The sequence below is a fragment of the Lissotriton helveticus genome, chromosome 7 (assembly GCF_964261635.1).
Source record: "Lissotriton helveticus chromosome 7, aLisHel1.1, whole genome shotgun sequence".
Lineage (NCBI taxonomy): Eukaryota > Metazoa > Chordata > Amphibia > Caudata > Salamandridae > Lissotriton > Lissotriton helveticus.
The window spans coordinates 1,665,279-1,692,500 of record NC_136068.1 but is presented as its reverse complement, the minus strand read 5'-3'; the positions used below and the strand labels follow the sequence as shown (position 1 = coordinate 1,692,500).

Sequence of the window (27,222 nt, the reverse complement as noted above, 5' to 3'; positions counted from 1 at the left end):
AAAATCACCCACGTCTGTGTACCTACCCAACATGGTGGTAAAACACATTACATTATCAATGAACAACCAGTAGAGTTCAGTTAGTTACAGCTACATGTATGTACCTACCCAACATGGTGGTAAAACACACGATATCACAGGTTGTGGTAGTAGTAGTAGAGGCCAGAAGAAAGTCATAGAAATAAAAGGTTTACAGATTAGCAAGTTGTGAAAAACTGCTCTCAGACTCATTTAGACCATTTTGCACAGAGTCAAAGGAATCTATACATTTGAGTTCTCTGATATTAAGGATGGGAGCTAAATTACCTCCCCTGGGGCCCATTTTTACATGTTCCAGTGTAATCCACTTTAGACTTTCAGGTTGGTGGTATTCTTTTATACAGTGCTCAACCATAGGCGCCCCAATCACTTTGCACCTAATGCGGCTGCAATGTTGCAGAAACCGCACTTTAGCACGCTGTTGGGTTTGACCAACGTATATTAAATCACACGGGCAGACTATACTGTATACCACATCCGTGGTGTTGCAGTTAGTGTGTGATTTTAAACTAATGCGGTGATGTTTGAAAAGAAATTCCTTCGTTTGAATGGCCGATGGGCAGGCTTTACAATTGCCACATCTATAGTGACCCACAATTGGTGGAAGGTTCCAAAGTGAGGTAAGAGTAGATACAGTCGTTGTATCCAAAAATGAACGTACCACATGGTCACGAATGTTTTTGGCCTTTTTAAAGGAATGCAAACGTAAGCTATTACTGTCTAAGTCATCCGAAATCATGTTCCAATGCTTGTTTATAGCTTTTTTAATTGCATTGCTCTTAGTAGAGAAAGTAGTCACACATATTAGGCGTTGGTCCACATCGTTGGTTTGTTCGCTTGGTTGTAGCAGAGATTCTCGTGGATTAAACCACTCCCTTTTTCTAGCCTTTTTGGTTAGACGTTTGCGGCGGATCCTCAGAAACTGGCCAAAGGGCAGGTTGTCCCTGAGGCCTCTTGGATGGTGACTGGAGTATTGGAGCAATGAGTTCTGCTCAGCTGGTTTTCTGAAGAGAGTAGTATGTAGTACTTCATCTTCAGCGATGATTGAGAGATCAAGGAAGTCTATTTTATTCTTGTCAAATTTGATGGTAAATTGGATATCCTGAGATTTCATATTGAGCCAGGTGTAGAATTCCATTATTTCGGTTTCTGTGCCCATCCAAACAAAGAGGATATCATCAATATACCTCATCCACAGTTGTATGTGCGACCGGAAAGGATTGGAGTTATTGAGAATGAAAGTGTCTTCAAAAGTTGACATAAAAATGATTGCCAGATCAGGGGCGTAGGCAGCCCCCATCGCTACCCCCTTCGTCTGTAGATAGAAACAGTTTTGAAATACAAAAAAATTTCTCATCATTGCGATTTTAAGAAGCAGAATGATAAATGGGGTTGGAACACGTACCGGTGCCTCACGTCTATCCAAGGCCATAGCAACCACCACCAGAGCTTCTTCCTGGGGGATAATGGTGTAAAGCGACACAATATCACGTGTTGCCAGAAGTTCTTCATTGGAATTAAAAGGACCTCCATCCATTATGTTGATGGTATTCGTGGTATCACGAAGATATGTTTCCGTATGTTCAGCCAGCGGTTTCAAGAAAAAGTCAATATAGCGGCACAAAGGTTCGAGTATCGAGTCGCACTAGTTATAGTGGGCACCTTGCACCAGTCCAAACAACCCTTATTGATAATTAGGTTTAAGACAACCTTTATTGAAGGCTATCCCAGTGGTAGCTGTGGAGGGCAGCTTTCAGGATAAGTCTTGAAGGAGTGTAAAGCAGCTTGGTTGACCAGATTATAACCTCTTGAATGACCAAATGAAAGAAGAACCACAAGTGGTTTATACAAAATATATATTTTTGTACTAAATACTTTCTACTAACCTCTTTATGAGATTAGAGAGCAAGATACACAATATCAACACACTAGAATGTAAGTAAACAGCACAATATACAATGGGACCCATCGGGAGACCAAACCATATATTAAGAAAGTGGTATAAGAACCACGACTTGACTAGACACAGCGCCTAGAGCACGTAGAATGACTGGGACCCCAGGAACCACCCAAGGTAGTGACACAGGGGTCCCACAGAGGACGCTTGCAGTGTGAGAACACAGCTGTGAGCTCTGTACAATCCTATGGGAAATTCGTGGTTGGAATTTTAAAGATTAAGGACACTTCAGAGAGGACTTGGATCAAACGCTTTTAGACTTAGAAGGTTCTAAGTCCAGCACCCATGTGAGCACTGAAGTACTCGTGTTACCTCACCCAGGGAAGCTGGGTGCATAGGTGCCAAATGGTGTCGATAATCGTCACTGTTTCAATGGCGAGGTGCTGCAAAGCGCTGTTGCTGTGAAAAGGAAAAGTGTCCGGTGCGATCCAAGCCTGGATCGGAGATGTGAAGAACCTGAAAGCAGAGGGGACATAGTCTGGGTCAATTCAGGGTGACCAGGGGCACGGTAGACCAATGCCCACCAATCTTGGGTTTTCAGGTGAAATGAGGTGGAGCTTGACTCTACTGCCACTGGGACCAGGAGACATCAATGACAACCAGAGTCCACAGGTGAGCTGTCCCACAAAGGATGTCGAGTGCTGGGGGGGTCGGTGTCCAGATCAGAGACCAACAAGCCTTGGCAAACAACAACCCACGCAGGAAGAATAAAAAGGCTTCATTGTGGACCAGCAAGGTCTTGGTGACTCCCCAAGCAATGGAGAGTCATGGCACATCCGGAGCAACCAGGCAAGCCGATTTAAAGTTACAGAACCCTTCTCAGGGACCCACAATTTGACGTACAAGGGATCACAAAGGGACCTCAAGAGGAATCACTAAATACCAGCCCACGGGTTACTCATAGAGTGTAGGCCAGTAATCTTCAGTGGAATAACTGCTTGGGGTCTGAACTACATGTAGCCCAAAGCACAGCCTCAGGGATAGCCAAGAAGCATTTGCTGCTGCAAATGTGAAGGGTGTCCAGGGGTTCAGGTTGCACGGTACCCACAAGAGCTTTGGATCTCAGGTTTGCTGAGAGCACGCATTGGCCTTGGAAAGCTTGTAAACCCACCTCCTGTGTTGCAAATTCTTCAGAGTCCTTCAGGAGCTGCGTAGTTGCCAATCGGCCAGATGCGTCCAACGAAGAGTAGATAGTTGAAGTTCTGGGATTCTGTAGCAGAGTTTCGTCCAAGTAAATCTAAAGTCCTGTAGTCAGGGGTTCCTACTTTATACCCAAGGAAGGGGTGAGACAAACTATGGGGACCCACCTATTGGAAGGTCAGGACATAGAGGTGGAGAAGTGTGGCCAGGGCAGCTGACTTCAGAGCACAGTGCTCATAGTTCGATCCCCGGCTCCGGCGGCAGCTCAGCTCGGCGCCATGTGACTCTGGGCAATAGCTCACTTAATTTCCAAAAAAGCCCCCAGCGCCTTGAGACCCGTAAGGGTGAGTAGTTTGCGCTTTACATATACAGATACATTTTTTTATTTACAGAGGGGTGGTTACACCAATGTCCTTTAAAACACAAAGTCCTGCGCACTCGAAAAAAGTATACAAAGTAGTGTGCTACTATATGCAATTGAATAGAAATATGTCCAACGTCGATTCTTGGAGTTTCATGTATATCTCCTTTTATTTGATCATCACACCAATGGTAATTTACAGCCAGCCGACACGTATTTCGTTGTAGGTCTGTACATGCACAGATGCTACAACGCTTCAGGGCTCAATGGCTGGATCCTCAATATTATGGCCCACGTCCGGTGATATTTCCAACCCGGCAGGGTAACCTCTTATTGGGAATGGTAACGGTATATTGAACTCCGATGTAATGTATTTAGACAGTTGCCGAAGACGCCAGAAATCCGCACATCAGTGCAAAAAGTAATCACTGTTCCAATTCTTGTTAACAAATTACAAGTCCTTTCGAAGACCACATGGCGTCTGGAACCGGGAACTACTTCCGGGTTCCAGACGCCAGTATAGCCAGGGCGATTCGGCCCCAGTGAGTGATACCACACGCATCCTTGTGGTCTTCGAAAGGACTTGTAATTTGTTAACAAGAATTGGAACAGTGATTACTTTTTGCACTGATGTGCGGATTTCTGGCGTCTTCGGCAACTGTCTAAATACATTATATCGGAGTTCCATATACCGTTACCATTCCCAATAAGAGGTTACCCTGCCGGGTTGGAAATATCACCGGACGTGGGCCATAATATTGAGGATCCAGCCATTGAGCCCTGAAGAGTTGTAGCATCTGTGCATGTACAGACCTACAACGAAACACGTGTCGGCTGGCTGTAAATTACCATTGGTGTGATGATCAAATAAAAGGAGATTGTTGGAAATGGGATCCCCGGCTGGCCAGGGCTTTCGCCAAAGTCAGTCAGAGACCACCACACCCAAGTCAGGGCAAGGGAGTTACACGCCAAGATAACCCCTACTCACCCTCTAGGTAACGTGGCGCGAGCAGCAAGGCTAACTTGGAGGCGATGTAGGCTAAGTATTTGCGCACGCACCCCAGCAACAACAACCAAAGGCCCACCACAAAGGAAACTCCACACAAGGTTATATAAAAATAGCCTTTGTATTACACCAAAACACATTAGATAAAACACACACTTTACAATGTGCCAGAGGCACGGGCAGAATTTACAGGGGATATGTACAAGACAGGGCCACCTGGACCACTGTCAGGAATCAGAAGTAGAACTTTCAGAAATAGCACTTAGAAGGTAGAATCACTGTAGCACACAATAAAAATAGAGCACACAACCAGTCACTACTGGTAACAGGACCTCACTAGCACCACCTGTACTAGGGAGAAAACAACCACCTATGTATTACAATACCTGTAGGGGTGTAAGAGGAAAACACATGATGCAATACATAACATTCATTCAGAGGTGTAACAATAAAACACAGTTGCGCAAAACTCACCAGTCACCACCTGTGACTGTCCCTGTGTCCCAATGTCAGGGAGGGGGCCTAAACGTGGCAGCTGCCCACGAAGTGCTGGGCAGCTGGAGATGAGGATGGGGCCAACGCTGGAGCCTCACAGGCTCTGCAGAAATAAATGTCCCCCTGAGCCCCTCTGGGCTCTAGCAAATGTCTGGTCCCTCTGAGCCTCTCTGGGCTCTGGATAAACAAATGGCCCCTGAGCCTCTCTGGGCTCTTAAACAACAATGGGGGCGCCTGAGCCCCTCGTGGGCTCTCAAAAATGCCCCCTTGAGCCTTTCAGGCTCAACACAAAATGCGCCGTCTCTAGAGCCTCTCCGGGCTCAGCAACACAGGTAAGGCCCCCACGAGCCTTTCACTAGGGCTCTCAGTAACAGGGGCCGCCCCTCTGGGGCAGGGGTGTCCCTCACGGGGACCCGCGAACACGTGGGGCACCTTTGGTGGGAGTCCCCCCCTCTGGGGGACTCGAGAATACTGGCCCGTCGTTGGAGTCCCAAAACTGGGGACTCAAGATTCACTTTGGCCCCGGAGCCTCTCAGGGCTCACAACAAGGACCGTCTGGCTGGAGGGGAGAGGGCGGGCACCGTCAATGTGCCCCGACGCCCCCCTCTCCCTGAGCAGTCACTCACCGGCTTCCCCCGGACGGGCGGGGCTCTCCTCCTCACACGGGAGCCTCGCTCCCTGAAGCATTTCTCCCCTCTCTCCTGGGCTCTCCCTCGCTTTGGGAGCCCGGGGGGGGGGACAAGGGAAGACGCCGGCTTCACTCTTCGCTTTCCGGATCCCGGGGTCGGCTCCCGGACGCCTCTGGCTTCCTCCTTCCTTTGCCTGAAGCCCCGCCTACAACCAGGCGAGTCGCGGGCACTTCCGGGTCGCGCTGCTGAGGGCAGCCAGTAGTAGCGCGGCCCTGGAGACGTGGAGGCGGCACTTCCGGGTCGCACAAGGCAGCGGCCCGGCAACGATCCCAATGCCCCTGGGCTGCGGCGGTGATCTTCGAGGGGCAATGCCGGGTGGGCACCGGCTCTTTAAACACAGCGCTAGGTGGCACTCGTTATGGCGGCCAGGTCCCTGGCGAGGTGGGCACTCGCCAGGGGACTTCAAAAATCGGCCAATCAAGCGGGCACACGCCGGGTGGGCACCGGCTGAAAACAACAGCGCTCCCAAGCACTAGGGGGTCGCAATAAAGCGCGCTCAGCGCTATAAGCAAAACGAAGCGCTCCCAGGCGCTAGGAAACTCAGGAAGCGCTCACCAGCGCTAGGGACAACAGAGTCCAGCAAAAGTCCTTCCAGGGGGGGGGGGGCAGGGGGGCAAGGCTGGGCCCAGAGCCAGCACACTGGGTCTCCAGGCAGGGAGACTCCCCAAGTGGCGGTCCTCTGGCCCAGCAGCAGCAGCAACAGCCCCCTCAGGATCCTAGAAGAGAACAACTTCAGTGGGGACACAGCCCCATTTTTATACAGTGTATTCCTTTGTTCAAGGGTGCAGAGTGGGGGCGGAACCAGTCGCAGCTGGTTCTTGAGTACTCTGTTTACCTCAACCACCCTCTCTATTCACTGGCAGGGCTTGGGTCATTAGACTCTCCACAGGGGGGCGGAGCCAGCATTGTGTGGGGAAAACCCAGCCCATCCAGGACACAGGTACACTCCTCCCACACATTACTCATGCAGATCTCCCACTCACCACCGGGCAGACCCATCCAGACTTCCTGGAGCCTGGCATGCCAGCCAGCTCCAGCCAATCACACGCCAGCACCCTCACAGCACACGTACAGCCATGTCTAGAAATGGCGCTTCTCTACTAGACACATACATGCTGCATACACCGTTGCGCAGCATTCACTCACACGAGTTCACACATACCAGACTCAAGCCTGTACACCCCACGCATCAGGAACTACCAGGGACACATACATTCCCCATGCATTCCTATGGGCGGGCAGGCCTAGCTCAGCACATGCACTCAGAGTGCGCACGCACTTTCCACTGGGACACAGTGAAAGTGCGCAGAATCCCAAAAATCAACATTGCCAGGTCACCATTTCAAGCAAAAAGTCTAGGGGTGAACCTGCCCTAAGGGCCAAAGTCCAACAGAGATATACATGAAACTCCAAAAATCGATGTTGGACATATTTCTATTCAATTGCATATAGTAGCACACTACTGTGTATACTTGTTTTGAGTGCGCAGGACTTTGTGTTTTATGTTTCAGATGTGTTTCGGGCACATTTAAATTGAGGGTGTCTTTTGGGTCCCCCCTCCCTGCCAGCACCAATACTCCGGAATCTATCAATACATCTACGTTAATACTGTTTGAGTGCCCGTGAAATCCCGTAAACTTAATACCCATTTTCTGTTGTGCTTACACCAATGTCCTTTGTCCAGTTTCGCGCCAGAGCAGGGACTGATAGCCCCTGCAACTGGTTTGGGCTGGACTAAGCACAGGGACACCAAATGTGCCCCCAGTGCAGACATCAAAGCACTCTTGGAGTGCCCCCACCCAGCCCCAATACACTAAAGCCTGTCTGGGGGGTAGTTACACCTCCCTGTGACAGAAAACCTATTGTCCAGCCTCCCCTGCCGGAGTTCCGTCCAGTAGAAGGAGGGCAAAATGGCTGGCAGCATCCATCTTGTGCTGCAAGGGTTCAGTTAAGCTGGTACCGGGTGTGCCGGTGTAAAAATATTTCTCCCTCTAGGAGGGTGGAATCATACCTCCCACACCAGGACTGGCAGGGAGGTATGATTCCAAGGTGATTGACACCAAACACAACATGTTTCCTTGTAGCCATTTCAAAGTTAGCATTTACCCCGTGGTTATAATGCACTTAAGAGTATATGGTATGGCTGCATCACAGAACAACCCCGTAGGATAGATATCGAAGGCTGCAGAGGGGCCCTGCTCATGCAAGGGCACCCTCACACATGACACCCAGCACCCTTCCTTCAGGATTAATAAGGCCTGCCATAGTGATGACTGATAGGTATATATGTGAAGTGATAAGGCAGACATAGTGAACCTATATCTAAGTAAGGGGTGCGTGCACCACCTTACATGGGCTTCAGTAGCAGACCTGTGGTGTCAATGTAAGTGGCCTCTCAGGGGTGGTATAATACTTGCTGTAGCCCCTGGGAGGCCCCGGTGTACCTATGCCCTGGGTATATAGTATACCACACACTAGGGACTTATAAGGGTACCCTAGAATCCAATCGGGAGTGTACCTAGAGTACATGCAATCAGTTTAGAGAGGAAGCAGCTAGTCTGGGGTCCTGGAATGCAGGATCTCAGCCAGACTAAAGTCGAAAAACAGTGAAACATCAGCAAAAAGTGGGGGTAACTATAAGAAGATCCTACTCACCTACAGGCCTGCACCACTGAAGCATCAACAAAATGAAGCTCGCAGTGCAGGCCTAGCTTTTAAATAGCCCCCCAATTTCTGACATCTACCAATTAGCCAGTGGGCAAATAAATGGCAGAGAACATTCACTATTTACCCAGTGGTCAGCTAAATAGTCACTACCTGTGATGGAGGAACAACAAAATCCTGGAAAGCTATACAACCTTCAAAGACACCAGCATCGCACACAACCTTCTTCTCAAAACCACAAAGAAAATGTCTCTCCAAGACAGAAGCAATGTCAACGCACACAACAGCAAAGAACTCTTATCCATCATCAAGGTGTCCGCCAGGCCCAACAGTGAGACCAAAGATGTCCCACCCTCCGAAGACCTCTGCAACAAACTCAACACCTTCTTTCACCACAAGATCCAGCACACCTACAGCAGCTTTAACTCCCAATACCCTCCCACCATGCCAGACATCACTGCACCCGACCGCACCACACCCCAACAGATCCTGCTCAACTGATCCCTCAATTGGGGCAAACCCACAGCTCTCATCTTCCTGGACCTCTTGGCTGCCTTTGATGACATCTCCCACAGCACCCTAATCGCAAGACTCCATGATGCCGGCATCCGAGACAAGGCCCTGGACTGGTTCCACTCCTTCCTCACTGGTCGAACACAGCGAGTCAGAACACCATTGTTCCTCTCTGAACTCACAGAGATCAGCTGCAGAGTGCCCAAGTGTTCTTCCCTGAGTCCCACCCTCTTCAACGCCTACATGGCTTCGCTCGCAGCCGTCAGGAACCATGAACTCAACATCACCTCCTGTGCCAATGACACCTAGCTGATCCTCTCTCTTACCAGTGAACCTACAACTGCCAGACCTAACTTCCACAGCAGAATGAGGCCGTTGCCACCTGGATGAAAGACAGTTGTGTCAAACTCAACTCGGACAAGACCAAAGTGCTCATCCTGGCACCCACCCCCTCAGTTTGGGACGACTCCTGGTGGCCCACTGCATTGGGAACCTCACGTTCCCCATAGACCACGCTGTAAACCTTAGCATCATACTGGACTCCTTGCTCACAATGAACCATCAGATCAAGGAAGCATCCTCATCTTGCTTCCACATGCCTCGCTTACTTCGTAAGACATTCAGATGGATCCCCACTGAATCCAGAAAGATGGTCAGCCATCCTCTCATCAGCAGTAGACTCGACTATGGCAATGCACTCTATGCCGGTGTCACCCAAAAACTCCTCTGAAAACTACAGAATGTTCAAAATGCGTAGTCGACTGGTCCTCGACCTGCCCTGCTGCAGTCACATCACCAAACACCTTTGAGAACTCCACTGGCTCCCAGTCAACAAAAGAATCACTTTCAAGCTCCTAACACATGCCTAAACAGCCCTCCACAGTGCAGGACCAGAATATCTGAACCACCGCCTCTCATTCCAAGTACCACTGATCCACAACACCAGAGCCAGAGGAAGATCCTTCTCCTACTTCCCTGTCAAGACTTGGATCCCCCTGCCTCTCCAACTCAGACAATCCACATCGCTGACCCAATTCAGAAAGGATCCTAAGACCGGGCTCTTCGACTGAACCCCAGCGCACAGACGGATCGCAGCCCCTGCCCCAGCGCCATGAGACCCTCACATGTGAGTATTCACATTCTGCAAACCCCTTATTGATTGATTACTTAATATTTGGTGTTACTATCAATCTCAGTTGAACAACCTGTGAAGAATAAAATTCTGGATCAGTTTATGGGCCCTCAATTGGTCTGCAGCGATGGTCATACCTGGTGTTACCCACTCACTCGTCACAGAAAGACTAAGGGGTATATTATCAAGGGGTTTTATCTCCGCTTTTTTGGCTTTAAAAGCCAAGAAAGCGGAGATAAAATTATCTCCCTATTACCTAGCTGTCGCTAACACCAGTTAGCGACAGCTAATAGGAGATAGCGACCATCATGGGCCCCGCTTTGCATGTCAGTGATATTTATCACTAATGACATGCAAAGTGGGCGTGCCAAGATGTTAGCCACTGGAAACAGTCGCTAACATCGCTATCTCCTATTACCAACTTTTGGAGATATTCGCGCTACGCGCGAATATCTCCAAAAGCTAACACCTGCCCTGAGCAGCTCTTAGCCATGTTATCCAATGGGAGGTGGATAACATGGCTAAGAGCATTTGCTCGATAATGCATGAATATCGCTGACTTTTCAGCGATATTCATGCATTGCGGCCGTTTTTTATCGCATTTGCGATAAACCTTGCTAATAGCAAGGTTTATCTGCGATAAAAATCGCCGATTTGCGGCGATAATTTTTGTCTCTAAACAAGTTAGAGACAAAAATTATCGCTAGTTGTTGGTAATATACCCCTAAGTCCAAGTATGAGGTATGGGAGCAGGTATAATCTGGAACAATCATGAAACTGAAGTGGATCTGAGTTTGCCTGTGCTTGCAAAAAAAATACATTATATGCAGAGACTGCCAGGGTCCAGCTGAGATGCTAAGGAGCCAGGAGTCGAAAGCAACAGAAGCATTAGAGTGAAAAACACTCAGGAATTCATAAGGCACAGGCAGTAAAGGAGTGTAGGTGAAACAGAAACAAAAGACTTTCATAGAGAGATTGAGACATTGCAAAGATGCGCAGGGATGGCCAAACAGTGGTGGAAGTAGACACTCAAACAGGAAATTATATATGATCTCTGCTACTTAGCTAGCAACCCGTAAGTGGTGAAATTGCGATGCTATTTTCATGCTGTGGGCAAAGAGTAAAACATAAAAACATAAAAGTGAAGTTTCTTAGCTCTTTGTATGATAGCTGGTGAAATAGTCTAAGATCTCCTCTATTTAATTGACAGTCGAGTAAATAGCATAGTCTCTTTGGGGCATATTATCAAGGGGGTTTATCTCGGCTTTTTTTGCTTTAAAAGCCAAGAAAGCGGAGATAAAATTATCTCCCTATTACCTAGCTGTCGCTAACACGACAGCTAGTAGGACATAGCGACCATCTTGGGCCCCGCTTTGCATGTCAGTGATATTTATCACTAATGACATGCAAAGTGGGCGTGCCAAGATGTTAGCGACTGGAAATTCATGCATTGCGGCCGTTTTTTAACGCATTTGCAATAAACCTTGGTAATACCAAGGTTTATCTGTGATAAAAATCACCGCAGCTCAGCGGTAAAATTTTGTCTCTAACCAAGCAATAGCGATAATTATGGCTATTGCTTGGTAATATGCCCCTTTGTTATTTACATGGTCGCTGGCCAAGTAGTACATGACCACTGTTATCCAGCGAGCTGTTGAAATAGTACATGATTACTGCTATCTAGTTGGCTGCTGGGTAACTAGTGAAGTTTCTTTGCTATTGTCATGGTCAAGGAGTACATATTGTCAGCTATCTAGCCAGGGGTTGGGTAAATAGTAAAGTTTCTTTGCACGGCCGTAGGCCAAAGAGTACATATTCTCTGCTTTCTAGCCAGTAGCTGTGTAAATAGCAGTGGATATTTGCTATTTATTTACCCAGAAGCATTAAATAGCCACTACCTTTAGTTTAAAGATGACTTGAAGAAGAAGAACAAATAATACAAAAAGATACCAATAAATTGAACTTAAAACACATGACTCAGTGACATGCAACATACCTCAGTGGATGACGAAAGATGGGACTGTGTGTGTACGCTGCCACCTTTGCATTTTAGGGAGATGGCGATTACTCACTGCAGCCCACTCTACTCAGACTACCAAGCAGCCCATGGGATGGTTCACCCCTTCATCCTGGTGTAATGTTGCCTTAAAGTGGACCAGCCCACCTTGCAATTGTGGTGAGGGGGTGGTCCACGCAGACGCCGACAACGCCCCAATATTAGGCTGACCCAGCGTACGCTCTACCAGCACGCACGGAAACTAATAAAGAACCCAGGGACCTGGGCGTGATTCAGTTGGTATCTGGCCAAACGTGTGCCCATGTCTGTTATGTCCTAGGCCCTAATCAGGGAATATTACACTGGCCACGAGGTGGTCTACCCACCCCGCCGACTCTCGCTGCCGCCTTTGTACCCACTGCCGGCACTCTCTTTGTTGGGGCGCCCCTGCCGCACCTCCCAGGCTGCCTACCTCACCGTCGGTGCGCTCGCTCACGCGGGCCTGCTGCGAAGCCCGACTCCGGACCTGCTTCCTCCAAGGAGCCCTGCACCTCCTTCCTGGTGCCGCCTGCGGCCATCACTGTTGTCCACGGCTCCCGCCCCCGGCACGGCCCTCTGCTCTGTGTGGCCCGCGGCTGACTCCACAACACCGCAAGTCAGCCACGCATGCGCGCACTCATTCACGGGCTCCCGCGAGCCTGACTGCTGCCCGGCTTCTTGCAAAGAGGACTTCCTGCATTGTGCCTGAACTGCTGAGTGTGCTGGGGTGCACACGCCGCTACTAAGCCCCCGGGTGCCTGGGGTATAGCGCACACCCCCCCTGCTTGTGCTACTGCCCACTGCAGCCTGCCAGCTGACCTACCATCTGTCCCACGTGGCGCAAGGACACAGTGAGCCCACTTTCTTGCTCTTTCAGCAGCGCAGCAAAGGTCTGTCCTGCACAGGCGAGCCACCGCCCACACTTCGCCCTCCCCACATGGCTGCTGAGCGCGCCCAACGGTTTCACCTCGTCCCTACCTACCAGCTGAGGCCCTTGTCTGCCACCTCATCCAGCCCAATTGTCTTCAGTCCGTCCACAGGGGCTACAAGGGACCATTTTGACACCGTTCATTGGCCAGCCTGACCACGCCTTTGCCCACGCCAGCATGGCCACAGTGCCCCCACTTGAGCCCTTCACTGTCACTGGGCCCCCGGACTCCAAAGCAGCACGCTGGAAGGTGTGGGTGGAACGCCTGGAGAACTTTTTCAATGCCGCTGACATTGCGGCCCCACAACGAAGACCCATGTTGCTCTAGCTAGGCGGGGTGGATATCCATAAAATCTCTAAACGGGTCAGAGAGGCCGGCCCACCAAGAAACTACGCCACAATGCGCAATGCCATTACAGCCTACTTCGAGCCGTTCACCTGCCCCGACTACAAGCTGTTCCGGCTCCGCCAAGTTCGCCAGCTCCCGGAGGACTCTGTGGACGTGTTCTATGCCAGGCCAAAAGAATTGGCGAGCACCTGCACCCTCCCGGATGAGGATGATGAGGTCCATGCCCAGTTCATTCAGTGCTGCACGTCATCTAAACTGCGCGAACGAGTCCTGCAGGAACACAACATGCCGATGAGGGACATTTTAACACTTGGCCGCTCCAAAGAACTGTCGAAGGCCAGGGTGGCGCACATGGACCCTAAACCAGCCGTCACCGTCAAACAAGAACCTGTGTGTGCCCTTCGCACCGACGCCCAGGAGTCCAGGCCCAGATCCACCTGGCCGAAGACCGCCGCGCCCGCACAGAGCTCACGTAGTCGCCCACGCAGATGGTGCGGAGGCCCATCGCCCCACGAGTGAGCTTGCTCTGCGCTAGGCAAGATCGGCAGTGCCTGCGGGAAGATCAATCCCTTTTCAGAAGTGAGTCGATCTACACCGAGAAGACGACAGAGTGGCCCGCCTTGGAGAGTTCGTGCGATTTAACCTTCCCCCGATGGTTCAGCTAGCAGTGACATGGATGACGATGAAGCTGATGCTGCCACTGTCCATGTGGTCAGGATTCTGAGCACTCTATCAGCTGCTCGGCCTGCAACGCCCATGTGTAACGTCAGGGTACAGGACCAAGCGGTTGCAGCCCTAATTGACACAGGAGCCACCATCAACCTCATGGCAGCCAGTGTCTACAGGAGTCTACCAAATCCCCCGGCACTCCGCCCCACCAGGGTACAGGTCTACACCTGCGGCACCAAGTCTCCGCTCAGACTGTGCGGAGCATTCCAGGTCGTTCTCTCCCATGAAGCCGCCCAACAGCAAGCTAAAGTGTACATCTCCCAAGAAGTATCCGGGTTTCTGCTAGGCTACAAGACTGCACAAGACCTCAACTTGATTCACTTTGCATTCACCGTGCATGCCAATGACCTGGACCACCTGCTACAAGGGTTTGAGAATCTGTTCAAAGGAATCAGGTGCCTGAGATGCCCTCCAATCCATCTGCACATCAACAAGTCCGTCGCCCCAATTGCTCTCAGTCACCGGAGGATTGCTTTCCAACTTCGCCCAAAGTAGAAACAGAGCTGCGCCTTCTGAAGAAAGCCGGAATCATCAAACCGGTGTGTGGCCCCACCCCCTGGGTGTCACCCATCGCCGTCGCGACGAAACAGAAATAACCCGATGCCGTCCACATCTGTGTGGACATGAGAGTCCCCAACCTCGCCATCAAACGCGAGTCCCACTTGACCCCGACGGTGGACAACATCATCAGGCTCAAAATGGTACTCGAAAATGGACCTCCGCTCTGGATACCACCAGATTCCACTCCATCCGGACTCTCGCCCCATCGCGACATTCTCCACCCATGCAGAGCTCTGGCGCTACACTCACCTTAACTTCAGAATCTCCAGTGCTGCTGAATGTCCTCCAAGGGTTGGATGGTGTCCTCAACGTCAGCGACGACATTCTCGTGCATGCACCAACTCTGGAAGAACATATCCAATGCCTCCAAGCTGTGTTCACCCGACTTCGAGACAGCGGACTCACCCTTCACCGTGAAAAGGGCGAGTTCCTGAGGAGAGACATTAGTTTTTTTGGGTACCGTTTCTCCAACAAGGGCATTGGCCCAGACCTGGACAAAGTAAAGGACATCCAGACTGCTTCCTCACCGACATCGGTGTCCGGAGTCCACAGTTTCCTGGGCATGGTCACGTATTGCGGAGGCTTTATCAAAAATCTATCCGACCTGACTGGTCCCCTGCGAGACCTCACCAAGACCACCAGCCACTGTGTGTGGGAAGCTGAACAGGAAGAGGCCTTCCAGAGGACAAAAGCTGCCCTGTCAGCCGACACGACTCTAGTGTACTTTGACCCCAGACACAAGTCCCAGTTGGTGCTAGAATCCAGTCCCAGGGGTCTAGGAGCAGTTCTGGCCCTTCAGCAGGCCTGTGGAGAGTGGGCACCTGTTGCCTACACCAGCAGGACCCTCCCGCCCACGGAACAACGCTACTTTTGAGAAGGAGGCCATTACAATCTTGTGGGCTGTTGTCATTTCCACATTTATCTGTATGGCATCCGTTTGTGGTGGTGACTGACCACAAACCCCTTATTCCCCTCTTCCAAGGATCTTTGTCACGTCCTCCTCCGAGGATAGAGAAGTAGGTGTTACAACTTCAAGAGTTTCAATTCACTGTCGAATACAGACCAGGCACCCGCAACCCGGCCAATTTCCTGCGCAGGCATGCCCGACCAGTCACAGAGCCAGAAGCGGCAGAATCAACAGCAACTGAGGAATACGTGTGGATGATCATCGAACGGTCTAGGCCCCTCCCAATCTTGCTGGAAGAGGTAATACAGGCAACACAAGAAGACGACTGCCTCTAGATCGCCATCCGATCACTCTCCTCAGGGGACTGGAAACCGCTCCAAAACCCAACACCGTTTTGCACTACAGAAGCACAGGCCACCTTGAAAGCCCTGTACCAGGTGCACCATGAACTGTCAATATCCACCGATAGATGTCTCCTGAGAGGCCCTCGTCTTGTCCTACCTGGACGCCTAACTCATCAAGCCGCCCTCCTCGCACATGGCGCACACCAAGGAATTGTTAAGTCCAAGAACCGCCTCAGGAGCAAAGTCTGGTTCCCGGGCCTAGATCAACAAGTCAAATCAATCATCCAGCTCTGTCCAGTGTGCCTTGCGACCAGCCTTCCCAGCTGACCAGCACCAGTAATCACAGAAGCTGGCCCCACCTCCCCAAAGGAAAGAGCCAACATGGATTTCGGCAGCCTCCCTGGAGGGAAGTACATGCTGGTAATTGTAGATGACTTTTCACGGTACCCCAAGGTTGAGATAATTTCCTCCACAGCACCTGGTGACGTCATCCCCAAACTCAAAAAAGTCATGGCAACCCACGGCCTGATTGGGGAACTCCGAACGGATAACGGCCCACCTTTCAGCAGCACAGAACTCTCGTTCCACCGGATCAAGCATCACCGGGTAACTCCCAGGTGGCCCCAGGCGAACGGAGAAGAAGAGCGACTGATGCGGACACTAAATAAAACAATCCAAATAGCCCTCGCCGACGGCCACATTCTTAAACCATCCCTGTACCAGTTCCTTCGGGAATATCGCCTCACATTTCAATGCACCACCAGAATCTCCCCGAACTGCCTCTGTTTTGGTAGTGCAGTGACCGACACCATCCCCCATCATCCCGTGTGGACAGAGTCCCCAAACACTCCGAATCAGTCGCTGGCAAGGCGGACAAAGACCAACCAAGACGCATCCCGGAGGAGACATGCTGAGGACAGTCCCATCGCTGTCGACAACCGAGTACTTGTGCGAGACCGCCACCCAGGTGGAAAGTTCACGATGCCGTTTGAGCTGGACCCATGGACTGTGACGGAAGTCAAAGGCACAATGGTAACAGCCTCCCGAAGCAATGAAAAGGTAACACAGAATGTGTCATTCTTCAGAGAGGCACCCGACCCACGAGTTTGAGGAATTCCCGATGCCTGAAGAACCTAGCACCACGGAGCTGGACCGTTCATATAAGCCAGAAGAGGACAGTGACCGTCACTCGGCTGTCAGTGGAGAAGATGGCCGAACCACCCCGGCTACAGTAGAATTCCAAAGCCAAACTCGCAAAAGCAGCCAGCCAGTGCCGGAGGCTGAGAACTCAAATGATGTCCCTCTGACCCCTCCAGCCAGAAGTAGCCAGAGTCGGTACAACCTGCGGCCACATCCTCATCCATCCCAGAAGTACCAAGATTTTGTAGCCCGCTGTCGACCCCTGTAAGTCGGAGACAGAAGAACACCGGCGAACCAAGTAAGACTGTTCCCTGAGTATCTTATCTGTCAGAGATGATGATTATTGTTTTGTAGTTGAATGTTTATCCAGTTTTGATTGTTTATTCTTTGGGCAAAGGAGGAATGTAATGTTGCCTTAAAGTGGGTCAGCCCACCTCACAACTGTGGTGAGGGGGTGATCCACGCAGACCCTGACAACTCCCCTTTATTAGGCTGGCCCAGAGAACGCTCGGCCAGCACGTACGGAAACTAATAAAGAGCCAAGGGACCTGGGCGTGGTTCAGTTGGTATCTGGCCACAGACATCACGCCACGTGTGCCCGTGTCTGTTATGTCCAAGGCCCTAATCAGGGAATATTACACCAGGGTCTCTCTCTTTCTGGTTGAAGCCTTAATGCTCGCCCACAACTCCAAAAGAAGACAGAGGTCTGTGAGCTGCAGTCTCCGCAGGACAAGTCATGCTGCTCCCTCACAGCTGCAGCTATGTGCTCTCGCTTATTTTACTTATGGCTAGCTCTGTGCGATTCAAAAAATAATTACAGATATATCTTTGGCAAGATTTATTTTATACACCCCAAATAAAGACCCCTGCGCATGTGATGCCTTGCCTAGTGCATTGGAAGAATGACCATTTATTGCACAACACACTCTTCATAAAATAACGAGTTTTGGCTGGAATCAGTGGCTCAAATGCACAGCAGAAAGGTGCAATGGCCGGATGTCAACAACAAGGCAGGGCTTTGAAGCACTGTTGACCATATTGCACCTGCTGGTTATCATTTCCTGCTGCTCACATACTTTTCCTATAAATAGTGAAGGAATATGTTTAAGGTGTTTTTGGTCTTACCATTTATTACCTTTGTTTCAGGGTTGCTGAAGCAGATTGATGCTGGAGGAGTGCAGTTTATAGCAGGGGTCAACACCAATAATAACATTTACTGCCTGAGTGGCAGCGCCACGGTGTCCGCGAACGGTGGCTCTCCATTGCCCTGGACCAGCGTTCCAGGGAGCCTTAAGTACTACAGCTGTGGCCCTCGGGGCTGCTGGGGAGTGAACACAGCCAATGCCATCTACTACAGATACTCCACCACCCCAGCCTCCTGCGCTGGCACCAGCTGGCAGCTCGTCAGTGGGAGCCTTGTCATGATTGAAGTTGGGAGCGATGGGTCAGTGTATGGAGTCAACAGCGGAGGTGTACTGTACCGCAGGTAAAGACATGAGAATGGAAGAAATGGTGAATTCAAGAGAACACAGATGGTCTGCTCTTGTTGAGAGAGACAGACATGCACACTGATGAGGGGTTGAGAGAGACAGACATGCATACTGATGAGGGGTTGAGAGAGACAGACATGCAAACTGATGAGGGGTTGAGAGAGACAGACATGCATACTGATGAGGGGTTGAGAGAGACAGACATGCATACTGATGAGGGGTTGAGAGAGACAGACATGCATACTGATGAGGGGTTGAGAGAGACAGACATGCATACTGATGAGGGGTTGAGAGAGACAGACATGCAAACTGATGAGGGGTTGAGAGAGACAGACATGCATACTGATGAGAGGTTGAGAGAGACAGACATGCATACTGATGAAGGGTTGAGAGAGAGAGACATGCACACTGATGAGGGATTGAGAGACAGACATGCATACTGATGAGGGGTGGAGAGAGACAGACATGCATACTGATGAGGGGTTGAGAGACAGACATGCATACTGATGAGGGGTTGAGAGAGACAGACATGCATACTGATGAGGGGTTGAGAGAGACAGACATGCATACTGATGAGGGGTTGAGAGAGAGAGACATGCATACTGATGAGGGGTTGAGAGAGACAGACATGCATACTGATGAGGGGTTGAGAGAGAGAGACATGCATACTGATGAGGGGTTGAGAGAGACAGACATGCATACTGATGAGGGGTTGAGAGAGACAGACATGCATACTGATGAGGGGTTGAGGGAGACAGACATGCATACTGATGAGGGGTTGAGAGAGAGACATGCATACTGATGAGGGGTTGAGAGAGAGAGACATGCATACTGATGAGGGGTTGAGAGAGACAGACATGCATACTGATGAGGGGTTGAGAGAGACAGACATGCATACTGATGAGGGATTGAGAGAGACAGACATGCATACTGATGAGGGGTTGAGAGACACACATGCATACTGATGAGGGGTTGAGAGAGACAGACATGCATACTGATGAGGGGTTGAGAGACACACATGCATACTGATGAGGGATTGAGAGAGCGAGACATGCATACTGATGAGGGGTTGAGAGAGACAGACATGCATACTGATGAGGGGTTGAGAGAGACAGACATGCATACTGATGAGGGTTGAGAGGGACAGACATGCATACTGATGAGGGGTTGAGAGACACACATGCATACTGATGAGGGGTTGAGAGAGCGAGACATGCATACTGATGAGGGGTTGAGAGAGACAGACATGCATACTGATGAGGGATTGAGAGAGCGAGACATGCATACTGATGAGGGGTTGAGAGAGACAGACATGCATACTGATGAGGGATTGAGAGAGCGAGACATGCATACTGATGAGGGGTTGAGAGAGCGAGACATGCATACTGATGAGGGGTTGAGAGAGAGAGAGACATGCATACTAATTAGGGGTTGAGAGAGACAGACATGCATACTAATTAGGGGTTGAGAGAGACAGACATGCATACTGATGAGGGGTTGAGAGAGCGAGACATGCATACTGATGAGGGATTGAGAGAGCGAGACATGCATACTGATGAGGGGTTGAGAGAGAGACATGCACACTGATGAGGGATTGAGAGACAGACATGCACACTGATGAGGGGTTGAGAGAGACAGACATGCATACTGATGAGGGATTGAGAGAGACAGACATGCATACTGATGAGGGGTTGAGAGAGACAGACATGCATACTGATGAGGGGTTGAGAGAGAGACATGCACACTGATGAGGGATTGAGAGACAGACATGCATACTGATGAGGGGTTGAGAGAGACAGATATGCATACTGATGAGGGGTTGAGAGAGACAGACATGCACACTGATGAGGAGTTGAGAGAGACAGACATGCATACTGATGAGGGGTTGAGAGAGCGAGACATGCATACTGATGAGGGGTTGAGAGAGCGAGACATGCATACTGATGAGGGATTGAGAGAGCGAGACATGCATACTGATGAGGGGTTGAGAGAGACAGACATGCACACTGATGAGGGGTTGAGAGAGAGACAGACATGCATACTGATGAGGCGTTGAGAGGGACAGACATGCACACTGATGAGGGGTTGAGAGACAGACATGCATACCGATGAGGGGTTGAGAGAGACAGACATGCATACTGATGAGGGGTTGAGAGAGAGAGACATGCATACTGATGAGGGGTTGAGAGAGACAGACATGCACACTGATGAGGGGTTGAGAGACACACATGCATACTGATGAGGGCTTGAGAGAGCGAGACATGCATACTGATGAGGGATTGAGAGAGCGAGACATGCATACTGATGAGGGGTTGAGAGAGACAGACATGCAGACTGATGAGGGTTGAGAGGGGCAGACATGCATACTGATGAGGGGTTGAGAGAGAGACATGCATACTGATGAGGGGTTGAGAGAGACAGACATGCAGACTGATGAGGGTTGAGAGAGAGAGACATGCATACTGATGAGGGGTTGAGAGACAGACATGCATACTGATGAGGGGTTGAGAGAGACAGACATGCATACTGATGAGGGGTTGAGAGAGCGAGACATGCATACTGATGAGGGGTTGAGAGAGACAGACATGCATACTGATGAGGGGTTGAGAGAGACACAGACATGCATACTGATGAGGGGTTGAGAGACAGACATGCATACTGATGAGGGGTTGAGAGAGAGACAGACATGCATACTGTTGAGGGATTGAGAGGGACAGACATGCATACTGATTAGGGGTTGAGAGGGACAGACATGCATACTGATGAGGGGTTGAGAGAGACAGACATGCATACTGATGAGGGATTGAGAGACAGACATGCATACTGATGAGGGATTGAGAGAGCGAGACATGCATACTGATGAGGGGTTGAGAGAGACAGACATGCAGACTGATGAGGGTTGAGAGGGACAGACATGCATACTGATGAGGGGTTGAGAGACAGACATGCATACTGATGAGGGGTTGAGAGAGACAGACATGCATACTGATGAGGGGTTGAGAGAGCGAGACATGCATACTGATGAGGGGTTGAGAGAGAGACATGCACACTGATGAGGGATTGAGAGACAGACATGCACACTGATGAGGGGTTGAGAGAGACAGACATGCATACTGATGAGGGATTGAGAGAGACAGACATGCATACTGATGAGGGGTTGAGAGAGACAGATATGCATACTGATGAGGGTTTGAGAGAGACAGACATGCACACTGATGAGGGGTTGAGAGAGACAGACATGCATACTGATGAGGGGTTGAGAGAGAAAGACATGCATACTGATGAGGGGTTGAGAGAGAGACATGCACACTGATGAGGGATTGAGAGACAGACATGCACACTGATGAGGGGTTGAGAGAGACAGACATGCATACTGATGAGGGATTGAGAGAGACAGACATGCATACTGATGAGGGGTTGAGAGAGACAGACATGCATACTGATGAGGGATTGAGAGAGCGAGACATGCACACTGATGAGGGATTGAGAGACAGACATGCACACTGATGAGGGGTTGAGAGAGACAGACATGCATACTGATGAGGGGTTGAGAGAGACAGACATGCATACTGATGAGGGGTTGAGAGAGAGACATGCACACTGATGAGGGATTGAGAGAGACAGATATGCATACTGATGAGGGATTGAGAGAGACAGACATGCATACTGATGAGGGGTTGAGAGAGACAGACATGCACACTGATGAGGAGTTGAGAGAGACAGACATGCATACTGATGAGGGGTTGAGAGAGACAGACATGCATACTGATGAGGGATTGAGAGAGCGAGACATGCATACTGATGAGGGGTTGAGAGAGACAGACATGCAGACTGATGAGGGTTGAGAGGGACAGACATGCATACTGATGAGGGGTTGAGAGACAGACATGCATACTGATGAGCGGTTGAGAGAGACAGACATGCATACTGATGAGGGGTTGAGAGAGCGAGACATGCATACTGATGAGGGGTTGAGAGAGACAGACATGCATACTGATGAGGGGTTGAGAGAGACAGACATGCATACTGATGAGGGGTTGAGAGACAGACATGCATACTGATGAGGGGTTGAGAGAGAGACAGACATGCATACTGTTGAGGGATTGAGAGGGACAGACATGCATACTGATGAGGGGTTGAGAGGGACAGACATGCATACTGATGAGGGGTTGAGAGAGACAGACATGCATACTGATGAGGGATTGAGAGACAGACATGCATACTGATGAGGGGTTGAGAGAGACAGACATGCATACTGATGAGGGGTTGAGAGAGAGAGACATGCATACTGATGAGGGGTTGAGAGAGACAGACATGCACACTGATGAGGGGTTGAGAGACACACATGCATACTGATGAGGGGTTGAGAGAGCGAGACATGCATACTAATGAGGGATTGAGAGAGCGAGACATGCATACTGATGAGGGGTTGAGAGAGACAGACATGCATACTGATGAGGGGTTGAGAGAGACAGACATGCACACTGATGAGGGGTTGAGAGACACACATGCATACTGATGAGGGGTTGAGAGAGCGAGACATGCATACTGATGAGGGATTGAGAGAGCGAGACATGCATACTGATGAGGGGTTGAGAGAGACAGACATGCATACTGATGAGGGGTTGAGAGAGACACACATGCATACTGATGAGGGGTTGAGAGAGACAGGCATGCATACTGATTAGGGGTTGAGAGAGACAGACATGCATACTGATGAGGGGTTGAGAGAGCGAGACATGCATACTGATGAGGGGTTGAGAGAGACAGACATGCATACTGATGAGGGGTTGAGAGAGACAGACATGCATACTGATGAGGGGTTGAGAGACAGACATGCATACTGATGAGGGGTTGAGAGAGAGACATGTACACTGATGAGGGGTTGAGAGAGACAGACATGCATACTGATGAGGGGTTGAGAGAGACAGACATGCATACTGATGAGGGTTGAGAGAGACAGACATGCATACTGATGAGGGGTTGAGAGACAGACATGCATACTGATGAGGGGTTGAGAGAGACAGACATGCACACTAATGAGGGATTGAGAGAGACAGACATGCATACTGATGAGGGGTTGAGAGAGACAGACATGCATACTGATGAGGGGTTGAGAGAGACAGACATGCATACTGATGAGGGATTGAGAGAGACAGACATGCATACTGATGAGGGATTGAGAGAGACAGACATGCACACTGATGAGGGGTTGAGAGAGACAGACATGCATACTGATGAGGGGTTGAGAGAGACAGACATGCATACTGATGAGGGGTTGAGAGAGACAGACATGCACACTGATGAGGGGTTGAGAGAGACAGACATGTATACTGATGAGGGGTTGAGAGAGACAGACATGCACACTGATGAGGGGTTGAGAGAGACCGACATGCATACTGATGAAGGGTTGAGAGAGAGACAGACATGCATACTGATATGGGGTTGAGAGAGAGACAGACATGCATACTGATGAGGGGTTGAGAGAGACAGACATGCATACTGATGAGGGGTTGAGAGAGACAGACATGCATACTGATGAGGGGTTGAGAGAGAGAGACATGCATACTGATGAGGGGTTGAGAGAGAGACAGACATGCATACTGATGAGGGGTTGAGAGAGAGACAGACATGCATACTGATGAGGGGTTGAGAGAGACAGACATGCATACTGATGAGGGGTTGAGAGAGAGACATGCACACTGATGAGGGGGTGAGAGAAACAGATATGCATACTGATGAGGGATTGAGAGAGACAGACATGCACACTGATGAGGGGTTGAGAGAGACAGACATGCACACTGATGAGGGGTGTTGGACAGGCCGCATGGTCGGGCTGCCCCCCCCTCCCCGCAGTAGGACCTGGACCCTGGCTCTCCCTGCATCCCCAGCCAGAGTCCCTAAACGACCACCCGAAGTACCCTGCAATCCCTCCACTACAAGACACCAGCCCCGGACCCAGCTGGCCCGGGTCACCATCCACACCACGACATCGAACCGGCCGCCATCTTGGGGCACTGCAGCACGAGGCCGCGTGGCCTCAACTCGACCCTAACCCTGGGCCCGGCCGGCCCCGACATCGGGGCACCAACCTCCCCCCAGGAGGCAGAGTGACCACTTGGCAAATCAATGGGAGAAGGAATCGTCAACGGCTCCCCTCCGCCAGGTGTCGATCACCCCCGGCCGCCCTGGGCGCTGGCTCCACCCCCCTGCTGGGTGTCTGGACTCCCTCATCCCGGACCTCCCGGCCCCCAGGCGCGAGGGTCCGGACATCAAAGGGGACCAGACCTATAACTGGGGCAGTGCCAGACCAGGAAGGCAGTTGTATCCTGGAGTCGAGAGACCCGAGAAGAACTCATCCGTGACTGGCCTGCTGGCGCTGCCGCGGCCCTCTGCCTCGTGAACCCATCTTGGCCTGCTGGCGCTGCCGCGGCCCTCTGCCACGTGAAACCATCGTCTTGGCCTGCTGGCGCTGCCGCGGCCCTCTGCCTCGTGAACCCATCTTGGCCTGCTGGCGCTGCCGCGGCCCTCCGCCTCGTGAACCCATCTTGGCCTGCTGGCGCTGCCGCGGCCCTCTGCCTCGTGAAACCATCGACTTGGCCTGCTGGCGCTGCCGCGGCCCTCTGCCTTGTGAGACTACCATCTTGGCCTGCTGGCGCTGCCGCGGCCCGATCCACAGACCCTCCAGCTCGAGGATTGTGAGCTCGCCCCTTACCACTACCTGTACCGATCCGGTACCAAGACTGTCCCGCTACCCCCTTTCCCTACAGAGACTAGAAGTGAGAGGACCCCCGGGTCCGAGGTATCCTGTATCGCTGATATCCTTGCCTTAAGAACCTTATATAAAGCATTGAACTCGACTTGGTGTGGTGCCTGTTTGTGGGGAGGGAGGTAACTTGTCTGTACGATCACCGGAGACGGTCCCCCTCGGGGATCTCTCCCTCAGTATCCGGCCGACCCTCAGGGTCCCCGTCTAACATTGGTGGCCAGCGACGGGATCCGAACCTACGCATAATCGTACAGAAAGTCACCCGACCCACGACACACGACCACCATGACAACAGAGAGCGGAACAACGGAGAAATTCCAGATGGAAAAATTGGAAGACTACAACCACCGAGAACTGAAGCAATATTGCATGGAACTTGGTCTCCCAACCACGGGTCTGAGTACGAAGGAAGACTTCAAACGAGCCCTAGAAGCCTGGGCGGAAACGGGTACGGCCGTACCCCGAACACAAACGACCGAAACGAGCCCCGCACCAACTAAAGAAAGAGCGGGTCTCTCCCTGGAAGAGATCCGAGAAAGGGAAAAAACCAGACTCCACGAATTAGAACTAGCCCGACTTCGCTTGGATGGAGAACTCAAGCTGGCCGAACAAAAAATAACCCTGGAACACTTACGGCTCAAGGAAGAGCGAGAAGACAAGCAAAGACAGAGAGAGCTAGAGGAAAAGAAACTAGAGTACGAACATGAGCGCGATCTCAAAGCACTGGAGATCCAGAAACAGAATAAAGACCTCGGGCTCCCCGAACGACCGACCCCGTCTGCCTCGACCGAACCCAAGGTTCACATCCCCAAAGATGTCATCCGGGAATACCACAAGAACGATGATATACAGCAGTGGTTTAAAGCCTATGAGGTGGCAATGACCTCCCACCGGATTCCCCGAAGCGATTGGGGAGCCGGATTATGGGGGAGGTTTGTCAACGAAGGGCGGGACGCCCTGCTGCAACTCCCGGACCAGCTGATGACCTCCTACGACCACATGAAGGCCGCCCTCCTCACTCGATACGGGCTCACACCTGAGATGTACCGCCAACGGTTCCGCGACTGCAAACGGATTCCGGGTACAACTTGGGTGGAGTACGTGAACTTTTTTAGCCAAGCCTTCGAGGGGTGGATCAAGGGCAACAAAGTAACCACCTACGAACAACTCTTTGACCTTATCGTATGGGAACACCTGTCGAACAACTGCTTCGTGGAGCTCCGGCAACACCTCCTGGACAGTAAGCTAACCGACCCTCGACAACTCGCCGTCGAAGCCGACCGGTGGGAAAGCACCCGAGTTGGCCGGAACGCACCCAGCGAATTATCCAGACCGTATCGCCCCCGAGGGGGAGGAGGGAGTCAGGGTCGGGGGAGAGACCCCGGCCCCTCGTCACCCCCCAGAAACCCCTCGACCCCGGTTGGCCGAGGAAGCCCTGCCGTCCGGGCCGGTTTCCGGGCCAACATTACGTGCCACAGGTGCCAGCGACCCGGCCACTACGCCAGTGATCCCAACTGCCCAAAGAATCCGAACACTACCCCCCGCCAAGTTGCAGCGGCGGCCCTAGGGGAAGAACTAATCCCGGAAGACCAAGAAGAGTACGAGACCGATCCCTCTGAATGGGCGCCCGCCGCCATGGCACTGGTCTGCTTAGGGGAGAGAGACATGATTCCGCGGGCCCCCCTTCCCGCCAACACCCAGAAGTACGGTCAATGGGTCAACATTAATGGCCGCCGGGCGGAAGCCCTCCGCGACACCGGGGCCAGTGTAACGGCGGTCCGACGCCACCTCGTCACTCCCGACCAAATCTTGCCGAACATTCTTTGCCCTGTCCGATCAGCCGACAACTCCGAAAGCCTATGCCACATGGCCTGCGTCCCCTTCGAGTGGGGAGGAGTAACAGGGATGTTAAAAGTAACTGTCCGCGATGATGCCCCCGTGGACTGCCTCCTAGGAAACGACCTTGAAAGCTCT

General features: G+C 51.2%; 1 protein-coding gene across 2 annotated transcripts in view; it reads left to right on the top strand.

Moving 5' to 3' along the window:
- Positions 1-27,222, top strand: part of LOC144766553 (fish-egg lectin-like) — a 282,265-nt gene that overhangs the window by 194,008 nt on the left and 61,035 nt on the right. For both annotated transcript variants that reach the window (XM_078650358.1, XM_078650357.1), the window contains one exon: positions 18,136-18,475. In XM_078650358.1, coding sequence (XP_078506484.1) covers positions 18,136-18,475 — 340 coding nt within the window. The remainder of the gene's footprint in view (positions 1-18,135; positions 18,476-27,222) is intronic.